This window comes from Staurois parvus, unplaced genomic scaffold, assembly GCF_062004578.1.
Source record: "Staurois parvus isolate SC_StPar_1 unplaced genomic scaffold, SC_StPar_1.0 ptg000136l, whole genome shotgun sequence".
Classification (NCBI taxonomy): Eukaryota; Metazoa; Chordata; class Amphibia; order Anura; family Ranidae; genus Staurois; species Staurois parvus.
This window is the reverse complement of record NW_028317932.1, coordinates 5,824,180-5,843,046: the sequence shown is the minus strand read 5'-3', so window position 1 is coordinate 5,843,046 and position 18,867 is coordinate 5,824,180. Positions and strand designations below refer to the sequence as shown.

Genomic DNA, 18,867 nt, shown 5'->3' with positions numbered 1-18,867 from the left:
CATTACTTTACAATTCTCAATATTAAACCTCATTTGTCATGTAGTTGTCCACCCCTTTATTGTATCGAGGTCTTATTGTAAAGTGTCTAAATCCTGTTAAAATTATTGCCCGGCTTAGCATCAACAAACTGAACTATTTATTCTAACCTCTATATCATTTACGTACAATTTTAACAGAACTGGTCCCAGAACAGAGCCAGGGCCACCCCACTCAACTTCAGAACATTCAGAATATACGCTATTTATCACCATCCTTTGGATGCGCTCCTGTAACCAGTTTTCTATCCAGGTACATACACTACAGTCAATACCAACAGACCTCAAAATTGTAAATCAAGCGTTTGAGATACTGTATCAGATACATTATTGAAGTCCAGACACACCATGTCCACAGGCCTTCCGCTAACCACATTACAGCTTAAGTTATCAAAAAAAAGATTGGTCTGGGAAAAATTATCCTTCATAAACTCATACCGCTTACCGATAATAATGTTATTTTCATCAGCAAATTCTTGGATATAATCCCCTCCAATAGTTTACATACTATTGATGTTAGACTGCCTGGTCTGTTTCCAGGTATGTATCTAGGTCCATTTTCAAGTATTGGTACCAGGTGGCTTTTCGCCAATCAGGTGGGACCATTCTGGTCAGCAAGCTGTCCTTAAAGATTAGCAATAACAGTCTAGCATTAACCTGGCTAAGTTCTTTGAGGACTCAATTTTTTAAAATTCTTTTTTGAACAATGGTTGCATTAGCCACAAGGGAACATTCTGTGCTGTGTTACTAACAATACTGTCTTGTCTATCATACCCCTCCTTTTTCTTTGTAAAAACCAAGAAGAATGTATTTAAAACACAGTTGCCTTCTCCCTGTCACTTGTAAACAAAATTCCCCTGACTATCCTTTATGGGTCACTATGCTCTGGCTTTGCCTTTTTACTATTAATTTATAAAAAAAAAAAAAAAAAAAAAAAAACACACACACATACACTATTCTTTTTTTTTTTTGTTACTCTCCTTTGCTTTGTGTCTCGTGGTCTATTTTCACTGCCCTGATTGAATTTTTACATTTCTTATTGCATTCCCTGTAGTGTTGTAATGTTGATGGTGACCTCTCAGCTTTTATTTTTTAATGGATTGTTTTTCCTCTTTATTATGCCCTTTTAAGCTAAAATTTAGCCACCCAGATTTAGCTTTAGTTCTATTTTTATTTGTTAGCCATTGGCATACACTGCCTGATGCCATTAATTAATATCTTCTTAAAGCACTCCCACCTCTTCCTCCATGGTTTTAGTTTCTGGACCATCTTTCCATTTATTGTTGTGAAGTATGGAGCACAGCTTACTGAAGCTGGCCCTCTTGAAGTTCTTGTCCTACATTTGTGTCTTTTTTTTTTTGTATGAATGTAAATTCCCTGTGATTGCTGTATCCCAAAAATTCAACAAAGACTTTACAGTTTCCCATTGTATCAAAACGCAACCACAAATTTAGTGGAATTTTGGGCTTTAAGACACATTGGTGTCAATTTGCTAACATTTATCGCATGTGATATTTGTGTTCTATATGAAATATTGCATACGATATTAAAAATTTCAGCTCACTACAGGTAAATATTGCATTGGGGGGTTCCCCCACAATTCATACCAGATCCTTGATGAGCATTCAGCCTGACAGACCAGGAAAAAAAAAAAAAAAAAAAAAAAGGAGGAAGGTATGAATACGTGCCTCCCCCCTCCTGAACCATACCAGGTCACAGGCCCTCAACATAGGAGAGCACCCTGGCTCAAATATTGTGGGGTCTGCAAAATTTGGAAGCCCCCTTTAACAATAAGGGACTCCCCAGGTACTCTATCCCCTTATCAATTCAGAGGGGAAATAAAAACCCACACCCACAGTTTTTGACAAGTCCCTTATCAATTGAATGAGTTGGGTGGGGAGGAGTCACAGGTTGTTAGGACACCAGGGCCTGATCTAGCCTGTCCAATGTGGGGTTGCAGTTAAAAAAAAAAAAAAAAAGAAAAAAAAAAAATTTAGGGGGTATCAGGTCTGCAGGCAGTGTACAAGGGTCAGAGGGGCAAAGGATAAGGTCAGTGGTTTGCAGGGCAGTGTACAGAGGCTATTACTTAGTAGGGCAGTGTACAGGGTGTCAGCAGGGCAGTGTACAGGGATCACAGCTGACATGGCAGAGGTCACCGTTGACACGCCAGAGGACAGTTGTCACCACTGGCAAGACATTCAGCAAAACTCCTGTCATTCCTGCACTGCACACACTCTGGGAACAAGCAGCAGAGCTCCTTCTCCCACAGAGCACATAGCTGAGATTGCATTCTCTTACACAAAGCCACGATGTGCACAATGCATAGCTGGCCATTATGTTGCAGTTCTAACCTGTGAAATTCCCTGGTTGGAACGGGAGTGCAGCTGCAGTAGCCAGCTACACACTATGCAGATCGTGGCTGTGTGTAAAGGAATGTGATGTCAGCTATGTGCTGTGGGTGGAAGGGGGAGCTCTTCTGCCTGTGCCCAGGCTGTGCACAATGCAAGGATGGGAGAAGGAGCTCAGCAGCTGGGCACAGCATGGGTGGGTGGCGAATTTACAACTAAAAATCGGAGGGAGCGCAGTCTGTAAGCAGGTGAAATTAGCTACTCTGCCACTAGGGGTCTCTGTCCCAAAATGGTGTATGGTGGCAGGGAATCGTGTAATCAGCTGTTGGGTCCCTTTAGCTAGAGCCCTCTTGTAGTAATGACATGGGTGGCATTAGTGTCCATATATATGCTCGATTGGGAGGAAATTCTTGCAGTCGGGGCATGGGAGATGGATACCTCGCCAGCATGCAGATGTAGTCAGCTATGTAGAGGCAATGGACAGGGCGAGTGGTCAGGGTGAGATAGTCCTGCTCCCAGAAATGCCATCTGTACTCTTCCGGTTTCTTTATGGTTGGCAACAACAGGTTGAAAAAAAGCCTTTTAGGCCAGGACAAAATGTTCTCTGTCATGAGTGCTGTTCCCCTGTAGGTCCTGGGAGAGGTTTACAGAGCTAAGAGGAGAAGCTGCAGCAGTTTCTCTGAAACAATATGCAGGGAGTCATGAGCTAGATGCGTAGAGCCTATGGGAACTCAAAGCCCCCTGAGGGAGAGCTAATGACCCTGGGAAGGAGAGAGACTGTGCAGAAGGGAGGATAGCGTAAAAAGTGATAACTTTTTTTCTTACAACAAACATGTCATAATTACCTGCTCTGTGTAGTGGATTTTGACAGAGCAGCCTGGATCCTCATCTTCTCAGGTCCCTCTGGCACTGCCCCTGTCTCCTCCCTTCTGTCAGGTGTCCCTATAGCAAGCAGCGTGCTATGGTGGCACCCAAGCAGGTGTGCTTCCGAGCTGCGGCTCTGCAGCCTCATTCCAATGCCGAGCCGTGGCCCAGCCCTGCCCCCCATCTCCTGATTGACTCACTGGCTGTGATTGACAATTGGCTCCCGCAGCTGCCTCAGCCAATCAGGAGTGAGAGTCCCCGGAGAAGCGAGGCTTTCATGGACATAGCTGGATCAGGATGGGGCTCAGTTAAGTGTTAGGGGGCCTGTTGCACACAGAAGGTTTTTTACCCTCATGCATACAATGTATGAAGATAAATAAACCTTGAGCCTTTAGAACCACTTTAAGAGTGATGTATGATGTGCTACATTCACATGCAGCTACCCTAAAAAGGAGCCGGTTGGCATGTTTGGTCCTCTGTTCTGCACCTTAACTCCAAGAACAACCTTAGGACCTTTGACACACTTAGTTGACTGAAGGTCACTTCAAGCACTTATAAAAGAAAACACACACACACACACACACACACACACACACACACACACACACACCTCGACTGTAAATTAGTTCCAGGAAATAGACAAGACTGTTTAGTGGTAAATTAACTCAATGTATTGATACAGGTTAGAGTAGATTATGTCTGTATCTACCTACTGTATGCTCCTACCATAAGACAATGTAATCACCACATGCCAAAGTAACAGAATAGAGTTCTGTACCACTAGACTGGAATCAACTCACAGATCAACAAACTCAGCAATAAACAGTGCATAAAAATGGGATAATTGCAGCAATGTGATTAATAATATTATAAATAGTCTAGAGTGCACTCTAGGAAAACAGCTAGGATATGGTGCAATGCCCCCGGAGAGGTGCCTCTTAATATAAGCAAAAGGTAAAGGTCTCTGTGTAGCAGCAGTAAAGGGCAGTCTTTAGCCCTAACTTCAGCCGGCTTGTGTTGGGGCTCAACAGTACCATTGGTGCTTATGAGAAGAGTCCCAGTCAAGCTGACAGGCAGCAGTAAGGATACTAAATGTCTGTATTGTCAGTTCGTAATGTGTTCAAATCTCTCTAGCAGCAGATAAATTCCCACAGCAGCAGCTCACCAGTCCCAGTGATACAGTACTCACAGTGCAGTGCTGCCTGACTCAGTCTATTGAACACTTCCTGCTCAGCAACTCCCTCTTCTTCCCGATTATGGCCATTAACTAGTTCAGCACCACAAGGCAGCAGCTACAGAAAGCAGAGCCAGTCAGTGTTTCTCTCACTCTCCATTCTTAGCCAAGCTCTTGACTACACACATACGTTAATTGCTACAGTACATCACTATATGTGATTGGCAAAGTAATGCCAAGTGACATTGGATAGTATGTCTGTGTGATGGGTTTTATCACTGCCATGTTCTGAAGAACATCAGAAAAGTGCGGAAACTGTAATTTTTGTGTGGACATCCCTTTCTCTTGAAAATAAGGGCTAATAGCCAGGGATGTCATGGGAAGGCTGCTGGTGAGCAATCTGGCACATTATAGCAGAGGTAAAAGGCTACTAGCAGGTGGAATGTTGTCCTATCATAGAAGCGGGGCAGAGACTTGTACCATTTTGCACCAATCACAAGTCCCCTTACGAGCCCTCATAGAGCTAGCCATGTAGGGGTGCCAGCTCCTAACAACCAGCAGTCCAGGTAGTAATACTGCTGGTAAATGCTTCACTTCCTACTGCAGCTGGGAGGTCCAGTCTGCTGTAAACCAAAAAGGTCTAGAAAAATACATTAAATTCTACAGAAAAAAAAAAAAATAATAATAATACATGCATTCATTAGTGCTTGTTTTTTTTAGTGAATTGGCTACTACTGAGATAAATACCACAAGAGTTATTTTAGGGCAAAATTCATGCAGTACTTATCTCAAACACAGTCTGATGTGGTGCAATTTTCAGGCCATTCATCTAAATGGGCTGAAATCACAGTGGATTGTACCAAAAGTAGTGCATGTACCACTTTTTAAAAATTCACTGCAACCGGATTGGATGGCACTGCTTTACCATGTAATCTGGTGCAAGCAAACGCAAAGCATTTGGGGTGTCGTTATGTATACACCGACACCCACAGCAGATCACCCACACCCAGAGAGTTTTGAACACAGAGCGGGAAATGTGCATAGAAAGGGGATTTCCCACACTGCCTTCATGGTTATATAGAGATATAAGTACTCAATGCATAACTTGACAGGACTGCAGCTAGACTGTGTATAAAATTTAAAAAATCTCACAAAAAGGAAACATTGCAGAGTCATATCCTCTCTAAATGATGAGTGAGTCACAGCCTATTCTCAGTGATGAATTTCTGCAAAACACATGGCTAAAGGTCAAGAGACTGAGGAAATCAGGTAAATGGTCTAATTTGTTTTTAGCCAACAGCCAAAATTCTACTGATAGATATGTGTGATGCAAGCAGCCATTTTCATAAAAAAAAAAAAAAAAAAAAAAAAAAAAAGCAGCTTAAAAGCATACCTAAAGCTGCATTTTGCACATGTGTTTAGGCATGTTTAGCCACTTTGGTATGGTCATATAATGGAATAGGTAGACGCTACATTTATACGCAACCAAGTGAAATAATAAATTGTGCAGTAAGTGGGGGATTGATATTACTAAAAATCCTTGTGTATCACTTCAGTTTTGACATATACATCCTAGTGTCTGAACTAAATTTCATATTCTATACTATTATCAAAACAGTATTAACAAATAGAGAAAAAAAAATGTCCATAAATATAGTCCCTACCTATTCCATTATATGACTATACCAAAGTGATATCTTCACTGAACTAGGGGCAGCTTCACCCGAAGTTTAATTTTGTTTGCTTATGTTGGCGCCTAAATAATCACCTGTAATTAATTTGTATCACCCACTATTATTGGGCTGCCTACAACATATTATTATTGACTAATATATAGCAGTTAGCCTAGTTGCATGACGACTCATTCTACCTCGAGTGAATATATACATACTAGAGAGCTTGACCTCAATTAATACTTTACAGACAATGGAGATTCAGACACAGATTTGAAACAGGGGTTCAAACAAATCCAGAGGACTATGGAAAAACAAAATATAAAATTTGGTGGGACATAGCCACACTGGAAAAATATATAAAAGAAGGCATCACCCCACGAAGCCTAAGGTGGGATTTGGGCCTAAATGATGGACTGGAGGATAAAAACCTCACTAAAGAATGGTTGCATTTTTTCAAACAATGTGAATTCAAACTAATGGACCTCATTGTCCAAAGGAGGAAGGCCAAACTAGGCTTATTGGACTCACAGCTCAAAGAATTGAAGGAAAAAATACGTCCATTCTTGGAAACCCATGAGTATAGAACAAAACGTGAGAGGTTACAACACCTCAGAAAACAGGACAGACGCCAAAAATAAAAAAGTTTCGTAGAGATCTGAAGGAATATCAGGTAAATAAAATGTATAAATGGCAAGCGTTGAGAATAAAACCTGTTGTGGATGCAGAAGGTGAGTCCCACCCACCATCGCAAAACCAAATTATAAACACTTCAGGTAAACCTAAGGGAGTGAGAACCCTTTCCCCCAAAAAGGAGTACCTAATAAAGGGGAACACACACCTAAGGGTCACTTTACCCCATGGTTTAATAGGCTCACATACAATAATTTTGAGGAGTTGAGAGATCTAGCACCAGGAGGCCAATATCCCCACCCCAGGGGACCCAATGGGTACAGGCCATATAGGGGGAATAATAGAGCTAACGGAGGATGGGGTAGAGGCTATTATCAGCCCCAACAGTCATGAGGGGAACCCAGTGGATAGAAGGAACCATACTGGATTCCTTATACCACCCCTAATCAGGTGGGAAATTACCATCAGGGTCCCAAACCCACTTATCGGCCTTATCCCGACCCCACCCCATGGAAACAAAAGAAGGAGGGGATGTAGAGGGGGGAGAACAAGGGAAAAAAAAAAAAAAAAAAAAAGGGAGAGAGATATAGAATCGGGTATTTTCAACCTCACAGTCATTCAATTCAATAGTGAAGAAATTAACTTATTAAAATGAAGGATTAAAGTTTGCACCTAACAAGCATCTTGACAAATTTGAAACATACATTGATGTAGAGAAATTTGTCAGGAAGATTAATATTAAAAAAATGTTTTCTTTGAAAACCCACAAGGGGAAAAATAAGGTAGCAGACAGGTATTTTCACACAGGACTAAGAAATAAGTCTACATTTAATCCCAGAACTTCGAATCAACAATATATAGAAGTATTCAAAACACATGGTCCACGATGATATATCTAGAATTCACATTAATCACACCAAAACTCGTTCCAAGAAAATATGGGAGGCAATTAAATCCTAGGAAAACAATAAAAACATTAGGCCCGCAGATAAAGGGGGAGGACTGGTTATCCTCTCTAAGACCCAGTATAACAAAGAAATGTTAAGATTACTACAAGATAATACCACATATCAAGAACTAAAAGAGGATCCCACTAGGAAATTGATAGCCAAGCTAATAACGTTTATCAAGAAAGGAGGTAAGGATAGTATTTTAAACAAAAGAGAAGCTAAATATCTAATCCCTAAAGTACCCAAAATACCAGTTATCTACAAGGTCCCAAAAATTCACAAAGATCTAGCCAGCCCCCCAGGGAGACCTATAATCGTTGATATCAATTCACTGTACTCCAGACTGGGGGAGTATATTGACCATTTCCTTCAAAATATAGCTGCTAAAGACAGTATATAGCTTTCTTAAAGACAGTAAAGACCTTATTAATTCATTAAAAGCTATTAAAACCACTGAACAAACCCTGCTGGCAACAGTGGATGTGGAATTGCTATATACCAACATGAAACAAAAAGATGCCCTACAGGCAATTAGATGGGTGCTTCATAAATATAGTGAGTTAGAAGAGACACAAAAGAAATTCATACTGAATATGGCCATGGCCAACAATTACTTCTGGTATAATGGTACATATTATAATCAAATCAAAGGAGTAGCTATGAGGGCTAGATATGCCCCAAGTGTGGCCAATATATTCCTTAACAAGTGGGAGGAGCAAATATTTCAGAATTTTCTCCCTCAATTAAAGCGGAGTTCCACTCAAACTGTCAAAAATTAAAAAATCAGCAGCTACAAAAACTGTAGCTGCTGATTTTTAAAAAAAACAGCCACTTACCTGTCCCTCGGTGTGTCCCCCGCAGCCAGTTTCACCGGCCATCCTGTATTCCAGGAGGCCAGCATCTTCAATGTGGGTAACCGGCTGTGATAGCTTGCGGCTTCACAGCCGGGTACCCACTGCGCATGCGTGAGTAGCACTGCGCTTCATGAATGGTCCTGTAGTCTTCTGGGACCTATCACTCATTCAAATGTGGCAGGTGTAAAGCTTGCAGAACAGTAAAAGGACAAGAGGAAAAGATTGGATAGGTTTGTATCCCAAGTCACAGGTGATACCTAGCCCATCAAAAAGTTTATTAAAAGTGATTCTAGATATGTTACATACCTGCTAACTTGTCTGCATTTTGCTGATTGTAATCCAATCAGAAACCAGATATCCCTATATAAACCACCCGGATATGGCGGTCGTCTCTTCCTGAAGACGTCACTGGGCGAAACATACGTTGAAGCGTCACAACGTCACTTCCGGGTCCGGGAACAACCAAACTGAGTGGGAACGAGGCTTGGAATGCACGGCAGCTATTTTAGAATCTTACAGGCTGAAAACACTGGTGCTGGTCTATAGGCACCTGAACATGTGAATGCAATAGTGTATATGTATGCGATTCAATGTCCAAATTAAAAATACTACACTTAGAGAGCATCTTCACCTGTTTTGATTTATTTAAATGGTCGGCTATATTCCCGTGGGAGGATTATCCTAATAAGCAACATATATTGGAGGCAAACAGAGTGTCCATATTCTTATATACTTGGCTATCACCAGAGAATCGCTGAAGGGGCGGTATGGAGATCACTGTGAGAGGGTGGTCCTCTATAAGACCAAAAGCGCATCTGACCACCATAACTAGGGTCAAAAGTCTGGTGAGTGAGCAATCTACACTTTATTCCTGTGGGAACGTGGTGAAGATTTGTCACAATCTTATCTCTGCTTAGTTTTGGGATACAGATATAAGAAGCCGCAAGGATTGTCACTATATTTATGGACATTTTTTCTCATAAATTTTTCATTTTTATTAATCCATTTGTTAATACTGTTTTTATAATAGTATAGAATATGAAATTTAGGTCAGAAACTAGGATGTGTATGTCAAAATTGAAGTAGTACACATTATGGATTTTTAGTAATATCAATCCCCCACCTTACTACAAAATTTATTATTTCACTTGGTTACGTATAAATGTAGCGCCTACCTATTCGATTATATGACCATACCAAAGTGATATTTTCACTGAGCTAGGGGCAGCTTTAAATTAATTTCAATTTTGTTTGCTTATGTTGGTGCCTAAATAATCACCTATAATTAATATGTTTAGCCACTTGCCCTCCTGAACATTTACCCCACTTCATGACCAGGTAATTTTTTGCTATACGGCATTGCGCTACTTTAACGGACAAATTGCGGTCATGCAACACTGTAGACAATTTTTTTTTTTTTAACACAAAGAGCTTTCTTTTGGTGGTATTTGATCACCACTGGGTTTTTTTTGCGCTGTAAATGAGAAAAAAAAAAGAAAATTTTGAAAGACACAATTGTGTTACTTTTTTTCCTATAAAAAACAAATCCAAAAAAAAAAAAAAAAAATTAGAATAAAATTCTAAATTCTTCAATTTAGGCCAAAATGTATTCTGCTACATGTCCTTGGTTAAAAAAAAAAAAAATCCCAATAAGTGCATATTAATTGGTTTGTGTGAAAATTATAGCATCTACAAACAATGGTATAGATACTGGAATTTTTAGACTAGTAATTGTGGCAATCAGGGACTTATAGTGGGACTGTCATAGTGCGGCGGCAACCTGACACTGGGTGGGAACTGACTAACTGCCACTGACATCTCCAGTGGCACTAATGCAGTGATCAATGCTAATACAAAGCACTGTCACTGTACTAGTGACACAGGGCAGGAAGGGGTTAACACCCGGGGCAGTCAAAGGATTAACTGTGTGCTGATGTAATAGGGGATATGCTAGTTTGTATTCCCTGCTTTGAGTTGTAGGCCAGGGCCCTGTGATTGGCATGCAAGGGAGCCAAATGACAGCACAGCCAGGTGGCCCCCTACCCGGAAAAGCGCACACACGTAAAGCTACAGTGCGTGGTCGGTAACTGGTTAGAGATGTTCAGGCGCATCAAGTGTTTGGAAGTCCATGGATTCTATTGGCCAGAATATTAATTTATTCTGGCCATTGGAATGAACGGTCAAGCTGTAAAATGTGTGTAGTGTTTTAGTGCATTTGGACACGTTTTGGGTGATAGTTTTTTGGTTTTTTTAAGCCTCCAAATGCTCCTCTTCTAATACTTGTATATGTGTGCATGGCCACATAGGCTAACAGAGGTGCATTTACAGTCCATTAAAAGAAAAAAAAAAAAAAAAAAAAAAAAAGTGTCAAATGCCTGTAAAACCGGTGGGTTTTTTTTAGATCCATGTGCATGAGGCCTTATTCATAATGCCCAAAGTGTATTTATCCTGCAAAGAAGAAACTAAAAAGGGAACCATGTCATCTGTTTCAGTTTATGAGCCAGAATTTATTTATAAACCTTCACATGCGTGAAGCTTGCCAGGGATAAGTAATAAATGCCATTGTTCACATAAAATAGAAAACTGGAATCTCAGGTTTGCACTTCTCTATTGCAGGATACAAACATGTTCAAGGCAAAAGGAAGAAAACAAACAAGTTCCACCATTCCAGAAGCAAACCTAATCTCATAGATTAAGTCTTGAGCTAAAAGCTTCAATCCCCCCCCCCCATTCACTGGGCCAAGACAAGTATATAGACAGGGACATACTGTATACTTGTTTCCAGATCAGAATCTTAAACCAGCCATAGATGGAAAATAAATAAAATGGCTCAATTCCCCTTCCCTATCAACACAGTCAGTATTGATGGGGAATCCCTCCCATGGAGCTATTGTGCTCTCCCAACAGGGGGACAGAGTTGCCCTCTCAGCCAGGAGAACACACAGTGAATCAATCAACTTGGGTACAATACGCCTGCCTATACATGGTTTGAATCTGGTCCAGTCCTTGCTGAACTGGCCGAGATTTGAACCGTCTATGGCCAGCTTTAGGAAATGCTCAACCCAGAGGCAGCCAGGGAACTAGCAAGTCACGAGTATCACTACGATTACAGATTTCCACAAAACCTTTAGTGAGACATTAGGAAGAATAGGGTTGATGGGAAAATTAAAGTGGAACTTCACTCTCTCAATCGGCATTGACCACTTTTAATCCTTATGATGCGAGCATTAATAAATAGATAAGTAAATATATTTTCTTGTTTCAAACTTTCTTTTTTTATCCCAGGAGTCTTCAGTAGGAGAGGAGGGGTTTTCACAGCTAAGCACACCACCCTGCCTACATGCCAGAGATAAGGGCAGATTGATTCCAGGAAGTAAAATGATATATGAATCTGCCCTTACTCAACATGGCCAGAAATACTAGGGGATGTTTTTCAAAGTCACTTTTTAGTAAAATAAAGCATTGTTGGGTGGGGGATTTTTGCTTGGAATATTAAAAATTAACGAAAGAGCATTTTCAGCTTGTGTTGCTAAGATACAGTATAGTTCCACTTTAGGGAGAAATGATTGAATGCTGGTTTTCAAGCAGGACCATTCAGTAGACTTGCTTCTGTTGAACAGACAGCGGTACACACATACTGAAATTCATTCAGTTCCTGCTGAACCAGACAGATTTATGTAAGTGTATACCCAGCTTTAGCATCAGCAAAATGCAGCATTGATGGGTATTAGCCCAAAGATTAAGGTACCTACATCCCAATTATCTTTTCAAAAGATCTAGAGAACAACAGGGGCAGTAGGATTTTCTTGGTACCAACAAAGACATTTAAACCATTTGAAACTTTAAAACATCTGTGTCTGTTGGTACAAAAAAAAAAAATAAAAAAAAAAAAATAATCCTACTAATCCTTTTTTTTAATGGGATAAAAAAAATAAAATTACACACACACACACACACACACACACACACTAGGTGTATGCAGCATAAATCCAATGCTGCATCTGTCCCATGCCCACTCTCCAGACTGGGAACTGAGCGAACACCGCCGGTTGCGCAGTTCTCCCCACTGTCCTGAGTGGAGAGTGGTGACTGACAGTCACCACTCCCTGCTCTGTCCCTCCACTGCTTACTGGAGCGCTGGGCTGTGGAGGGGGCAGGAGCAGCTCTCCCAGTCCAGGCTTCTGGGTGGATCATATGGTCATGATCTTTCCCCCCATGCTGGACCGGGCCTGTGATGTCAGCCGACAACAGGCTTTAGCCTGCTGTCAGCTGAAAAAGGGTCACAGGAGTGCAGAACAAACTGCACTCCTCTGATCCACAGATCCAAACGAGAGTTGGCTGTACTTCTCCTGCAATGCAAACCTGTGCTCTGCCCAAGCAGAGCGTAGTAACAGGTTTAGTAGAATGCCCCCCCACCCCCCCCCCCCACCTCAGCACACATGTACTTTTCTATCATTTCTTCACTGCTCTGTTCAAAAATTATCCAGTGCTTCCAGGTATGGAGAAGCATGCAACTCCCTTCATTTCCTCTTTACAGCTTGATGGGGAATCAGTCCTCAGACCTGTGTAAGCACTGACTAGAACAACTGGGCATACAAATTAACTCCTTTCCTGACCTCAGCAGCTAATAGATTATTGATGGAGCCATAGAAAAGTAAGTTATCCGGCAAGGCGACCCTAAAGTGATCCTGTTGCTTTGCCATGCATGAAAAGCACAGGGTCACGTTAGGCCTCCATCACAGCAGTGACTACATGCCTACACCGTCTCTGGCAACAGAAGTCAGCAAATTATTGCACCTTTGATGACAAATGTATGCAAACAGTGGCATCTGCTCATCCTGTACAGAGTAATGACTGGCTGAAAGGAACCATTGCTGTTCACATACGTCTACACAACCAGTGGTCAGAGATGGATGTCCAAGCCTGGACTCATTTGCCTGCATCCAAGGTCACTCATCCATCCCTTACTGCATGTTACCATTGAATGTGCGGTTACCTGCATACAGCATCGGCTCCTCTCAGCCTGTCATTTTGTATAGGCTGAGCAGTGGTCATTCGCATTCACCTGTCATCCTAGTGGCAAAAATACTCTGATCCTTGCTGCTGGAATCCGGTACATGCATGTAATCATCTCTGTGTTGGCCTAAGTCTGCTGGCTTGCAGACGTACAGCAGGTTAGACCAGAACACGAGTTGGTTCAGGAATGCAGCCTGGAATACAACTGAATTACAGTTTTGAAGAGAGGGAATGGTATGCAGGTGGGGGAGGCAGCCAAGAAAGAAGCTGGAAAAGCAGAAAGGTATTTGCAAACAGGACACCTGATGAGAATGTAGGATGGATTATCCAAAAAACACAGGATCGCTCACTTGGCATTGGAGCACCTGGCTGAGAAAGCTCTAATAGGCCCTCCTCCTGTTATAAAAAGTGAAAACTTCAAGCAGACAGTGTAGGGAAAGGTCTGTTCATTACAGCCTCCCTCATATGAATTTGCCAGATCATAGTAGTAAAAAAAAAAAAGTGGGAAAAAAATGGTTCTAAAATAATAATTTATATTAGCCCCAGCTTCTGCCTTTGGTGACTAGTCAAAGGTCATGTCACAGTCCTTCCCATAAGAACCTGGGAAAACATCTCATGAAATTTTGGACACTCATCCACATAACCTTGGAAGAAGGATTGTGACATCACCCTTTGAAATGCATAAGCTTGGATAAAGGAACTATTTTTTTCTATCTTTTTTCCCATAACCTTTCATTATATGGTGATTTCAGACAAATAAAGGATGTCCAATGTAATCAGCCTTTCAGCCTTTCGGTTGTCCCCTGAAAGTTCACTTTCAGGGGACAACAGCCCGGTCTGCAGCTGAAGCAGGTACAAGATGGGCCCTCCAGGGTTAGCAATAGGGTCTTTATTTACCGTATTTGCCGGCATATAAGACGACTGGGCGTATAAGACGACCCCCAACATTTCCACTTAAAATATAGAGTTTGTTATATACTCGCCGTATAAGACTACCCCCTCTTCCGCACACCTTCCACACACCAAATAAAACGTAAAAGAACATCAGATTTGATTTCAACATCTTAATTTATATTCGCAGTATACCCCTGTGTGCATTTATTGTTACCGGTTTCACATGAGTGCCATTAGTATTAGTGCCACTACAGTACCTGTCATTGTCACCATTGTACGCGACTGCAGCGCCTCCGGCCAGTCCCTGCATCTCCCTGTAATTGGCACTAGTGCGCATGTGCGAGCTCTGCATAGACAAGGGGCGGGCCGGAGCGCCGCTGCTTCCCGCCGAGCAGAAAAGGCTGGCACCCCTGTATCGCTGCTGATGCTCGCCGCAGCCACGCTGATGACCCGCTGCGGCCGCACTGGATGGTATGTAGAATGAGGTGGGCGGGCGGGCATCGGGAGGCCACTATGGCAGCTTTATCTATCCCAACTGAAGTGCACCCGGCGTATAAGACGACCCCCCCACTTGGAGGCATGTTTTTCAGGGCAAAAAAGTCGTCTTATACGCCGGCAAATACGGTAGATGCCAACCAGGACACTGTCCACTTATAGTTGGCATGCTCACGTTACGTAGACATCTGGCACTGCCTAGTATTTTTTTTTGTAGTATTATTGCCAAAACGCTACTACATTTATAATTTTACTTCTACTTTGCTTTATACTTTTTTTTTGTAGTTTGATCATAAAAGATTAGTTTACCTGCCTCCTACCTTGTTGCTTATACTTGCCTTCCCTTTGTTCCCATTCCCTTATGTGCTCTTGAAATATAGTAATCATTTAAATATCAATGATAAACATATTAGTTGCAGAAGCATATGTGCTAGAGCAGGGGTGTCAAACTGGCAGACCTCCAGCTGTTGCAAAACTACAAGTCCCATCATGCCTCTGCCTTTGGGAGTCATGCTTGTAACTGTCAAATTTGCAATGCCTCATGGGACTTGCAGTTTAGGAACAGCTAGAGGGCTGCCAGTTTGACACCCGTGTGCTAGAGTATGCCAATCAGCTTCCACCACTTGCACAAGTTTCCAGTTGAGTCATAGTCAGATTGAGAAGATACCATTGGATTGAACTGCAGTGATAGTAATGCTAGCTGATTACCCACAATATAGGGAAGCCACAATATAGGGAAGCCAGATTCTTCTTCCACGTCCTATAAGTGGGCACAGAGAAAATGACTATTTTCATGGCAGTGTTATTTTTCTTTTAAAAACACTGAGAAAAAAAAATACTAGAAAAGAAAAAAAAAAAAAAAGTAATATTATATTCAAATTTTGTTTTTTTTCACCATATAGTAGAAAAAAAAAAAAAAAAAGTTAGAACATATACCTACCATACACAAGCTTCTGGACTTCAGTGGGTGACGTCGCAATCCATCAGGAAGAACATAATTTTGTGAGATTTATGATCCTAATCATTCCCAGGATCATATTGAAAGGATTTTGACGTCACCCTTTCTTAGGCATCACAGGCACAAGCTGGGGCTGACAGAAGTATAATTTTGTAACATTTTAATGCGCATTCAAAGTTTACAGAACATAGCAAACCCTTTGTCAGGACTGACTTTTGAATGTGACCACATGAAGCATGCAGTGTTCTGAGAACTGAAGTCTCATTGCTGGTGTATTAACAGAAGTTTTCTGGCTCCTTACCAAGCTGTGGTATGCGCCGCACTCTGACTACGTCTCTGTGTTATTGTGTACTGTCACTATGAACTATTTCCTCTAGAAACACCCAAAGAACACAACCGCATTCCTAACTAGACTGCACTTGTAACATCTGATCTTATTTCATTCATCAAACATCTCGCGAGGAGGGATTTCAGCTGACCTATTTCTGGAGTATCTAAACATGCAAATCTGAAAGCAATCAATCCTCCGTTGTACTAGAACATTCTGCTATACTGATCTCTAAGAAATAAAGTATGTTATTGGTGTTCCAACTGCAGTAAATGCACTTAGTGTTGAGGTTCAACCAGACATGAAGAAACATGTAGCACACATGGTGCAAATAACAGTATCTGGCATATCTGAGAAAAATATGGGGGTTGCTATTGTCAACCTCTCTTTTGGAAAATGTCAGTTGCCTGGCTGTCAAATTGATACTTTTTGTAAAGTTAGACAGGTGCATTATCATGTATCCATGTGCATTTCCTATATGGGCTGACATGCGCTTAGTTGATACTGACATACATTTTCAAAGGGTGTTTATTTAAAGCTTTGGCCAGAGTAGTAGCACAGGACAAAAAGCATCCAAGGGCTACACAGAGCCCCAAATAGTGCAGACTAGGGTTGCCACCTCATCCCTTTAAACCTGAACACATTAATTACACAGGTTTGGTGGCTGTTTAGGTGGTAATTAAGCTCACTTGGTGCCTTATCTGCATTAAATTATCCTCAGAACCTGTGGAAGACTAGGTTCAAACCTATGCAGGTTGCGTTTGAGCCATTTTTGCTTTTTTTTTTTCCTTTTTCTTGTTGCTAGGCAGATTTAAAATGCAAAATGCTTTAAAAACTCAGCAAAAATGCACTACATGTTTTTCTGCAGAGTTTCCACTGAAGTCTATATAACCGAAAACGAAACTTTTTGCATTCAAAAAAGTCTATGGCCCTTTCCAAAAAACGCACCAGGAAAAAAACATGGAGATGTGAACATGTCCCTTAGGAAATCATGTTAAATGGACTGTACTGCGTTTCTGCAAAATGCATAGGTGTGAACCTAGGGTAATTAATATGTGTTCGGGTTTAAAGGGATGAGGTAGCAACCCAAGTGCAGACATGGTGCATAAAGAAAATATTCATGGCATGTATTTTTAACACTTTTTGAATTTAGAGTGGGTAGGTTTAACAGCCGTTGACCAAGGCTTGGTAATTGCCTCTTGATGCACCGTCATTGATTTCTATGCATCTCCCAACACACTAACAACAAACAATATTCCCGCTGCATAGGTTTCTAGGAGGAGGTAGGTGGGTGCTGCAGTAACGGCTAGCTGGAAACTGATGATATCACAGACTAATGTACATATTGTCAGCACACACAGGCTCTTCAAATAACATCCAAAAGTTTTCATTCAAAGCAATCACAGCAGAAGAGTGCAATGTTTCAAATACACGCAGGACTCCTAGGTCAGGCATGTAACAGGCATGTAGCTGAGAATGGGGTCCTGCGTGACGCTGAAACATTGCACACTTCTGCTGTGATCCCTTTGAACAAAAGCTTTTGGATGTTATTTGAAGATTCATGACGTGCCGGCCAACATGTATTTTAGGTCCAATGCACTAAAAATGCTAACATAAAAAAAAAAAAAAAATTTAAAAAAAAACCCACATACAAGAACACAGCAAACGCACACCACACAAAAAAAAAAAAAAAAAAAAAAAAAAAACACATGTTCCATTTTAAAAAAAAGAACTGCACTGCAGCTCTGAAATGGGAGAATATTCTATAATGGGACAAATACAATAAATGAACATGTAGCCATAAGATCCAGAGCAGGCAGCTTCCAATCATGCAGCTGATGCGGTTGAAATCAGTTTTCTAAACTTCGTTCAGAACTCAGCACAATGTAAGGGACCTTGTGCAGGTTGATCCAAGAAATAAACAAGCAATGTTTACAAAGCATAGCATGCCTTTCCTCTATATGTCAAAACAAGCAGTGCTGGTCTATCAGGGGCTCCACCTCTATTACAGGCATTGCACTTACTGAGATCTCTGCTTGTTACTGAGCCATTGGTCTCCATTCTTCTGCTCGGATCGATGTAGCGCTCCCAGTCACAGAGGTGCAGTACAATCCAGTGATCCTCTCATAGGTCAGTCCCTGTCCCAGGCAGTATGTTAGTGCATTTGGTCCAGGAGCTTTTTCTGCTGAGTGATCTGAACACGCCCAGCCAAACCCATCCAGCCTGCTCAGTGCTCAGCTTCATCCGCTGGGTGGAGGGGGGGAGAACACACACATTAAATACTATGACTGAGTCAGGACTGCTCATCATATTCTACTCCTTCCTCCACACAAGCAATGCCAAGGGTCAACTGTCATTACAGTACATCCATTATGTCAGTGTATAGAAACTGCTGCACCATCCCTAACAAGAAGAAACAAAACTGGAGGAGTTGCCCACAGGGCCCAATCACATTACAGTTTTCATTTTTGTAACCAATTACAGACTTGACAAGTAACAGAAAAAAAACAAAAAACATCTGTTTCTTGCAAACAGAATAGATTTTAAAGGCTCAGCTCACATAAAAGTGGTATTTAAAGCAGAACTCCAGTTTTTGTTCACCATGCAGTGGGGCTGTGCTCCAAATGCATGGATCGGCTGCTCA

At 41.5% G+C, this 18,867-nt stretch overlaps 1 protein-coding gene across 1 annotated transcript in view; it reads right to left on the bottom strand.

The window, feature by feature from the left end:
* The window catches only part of PLCD1 (phospholipase C delta 1), a 157,579-nt gene extending 139,101 nt beyond the window's left edge, over positions 1-18,478 (bottom strand). The window contains exon 1 of the mRNA XM_089673149.1: positions 18,248-18,478. Within this exon, the coding sequence (XP_089529275.1) occupies positions 18,248-18,284 (37 nt within the window). The 5' untranslated portion in view covers positions 18,285-18,478. The remainder of the gene's footprint in view (positions 1-18,247) is intronic.
* Between the last annotated feature and the right edge of the window lie 389 nt (positions 18,479-18,867).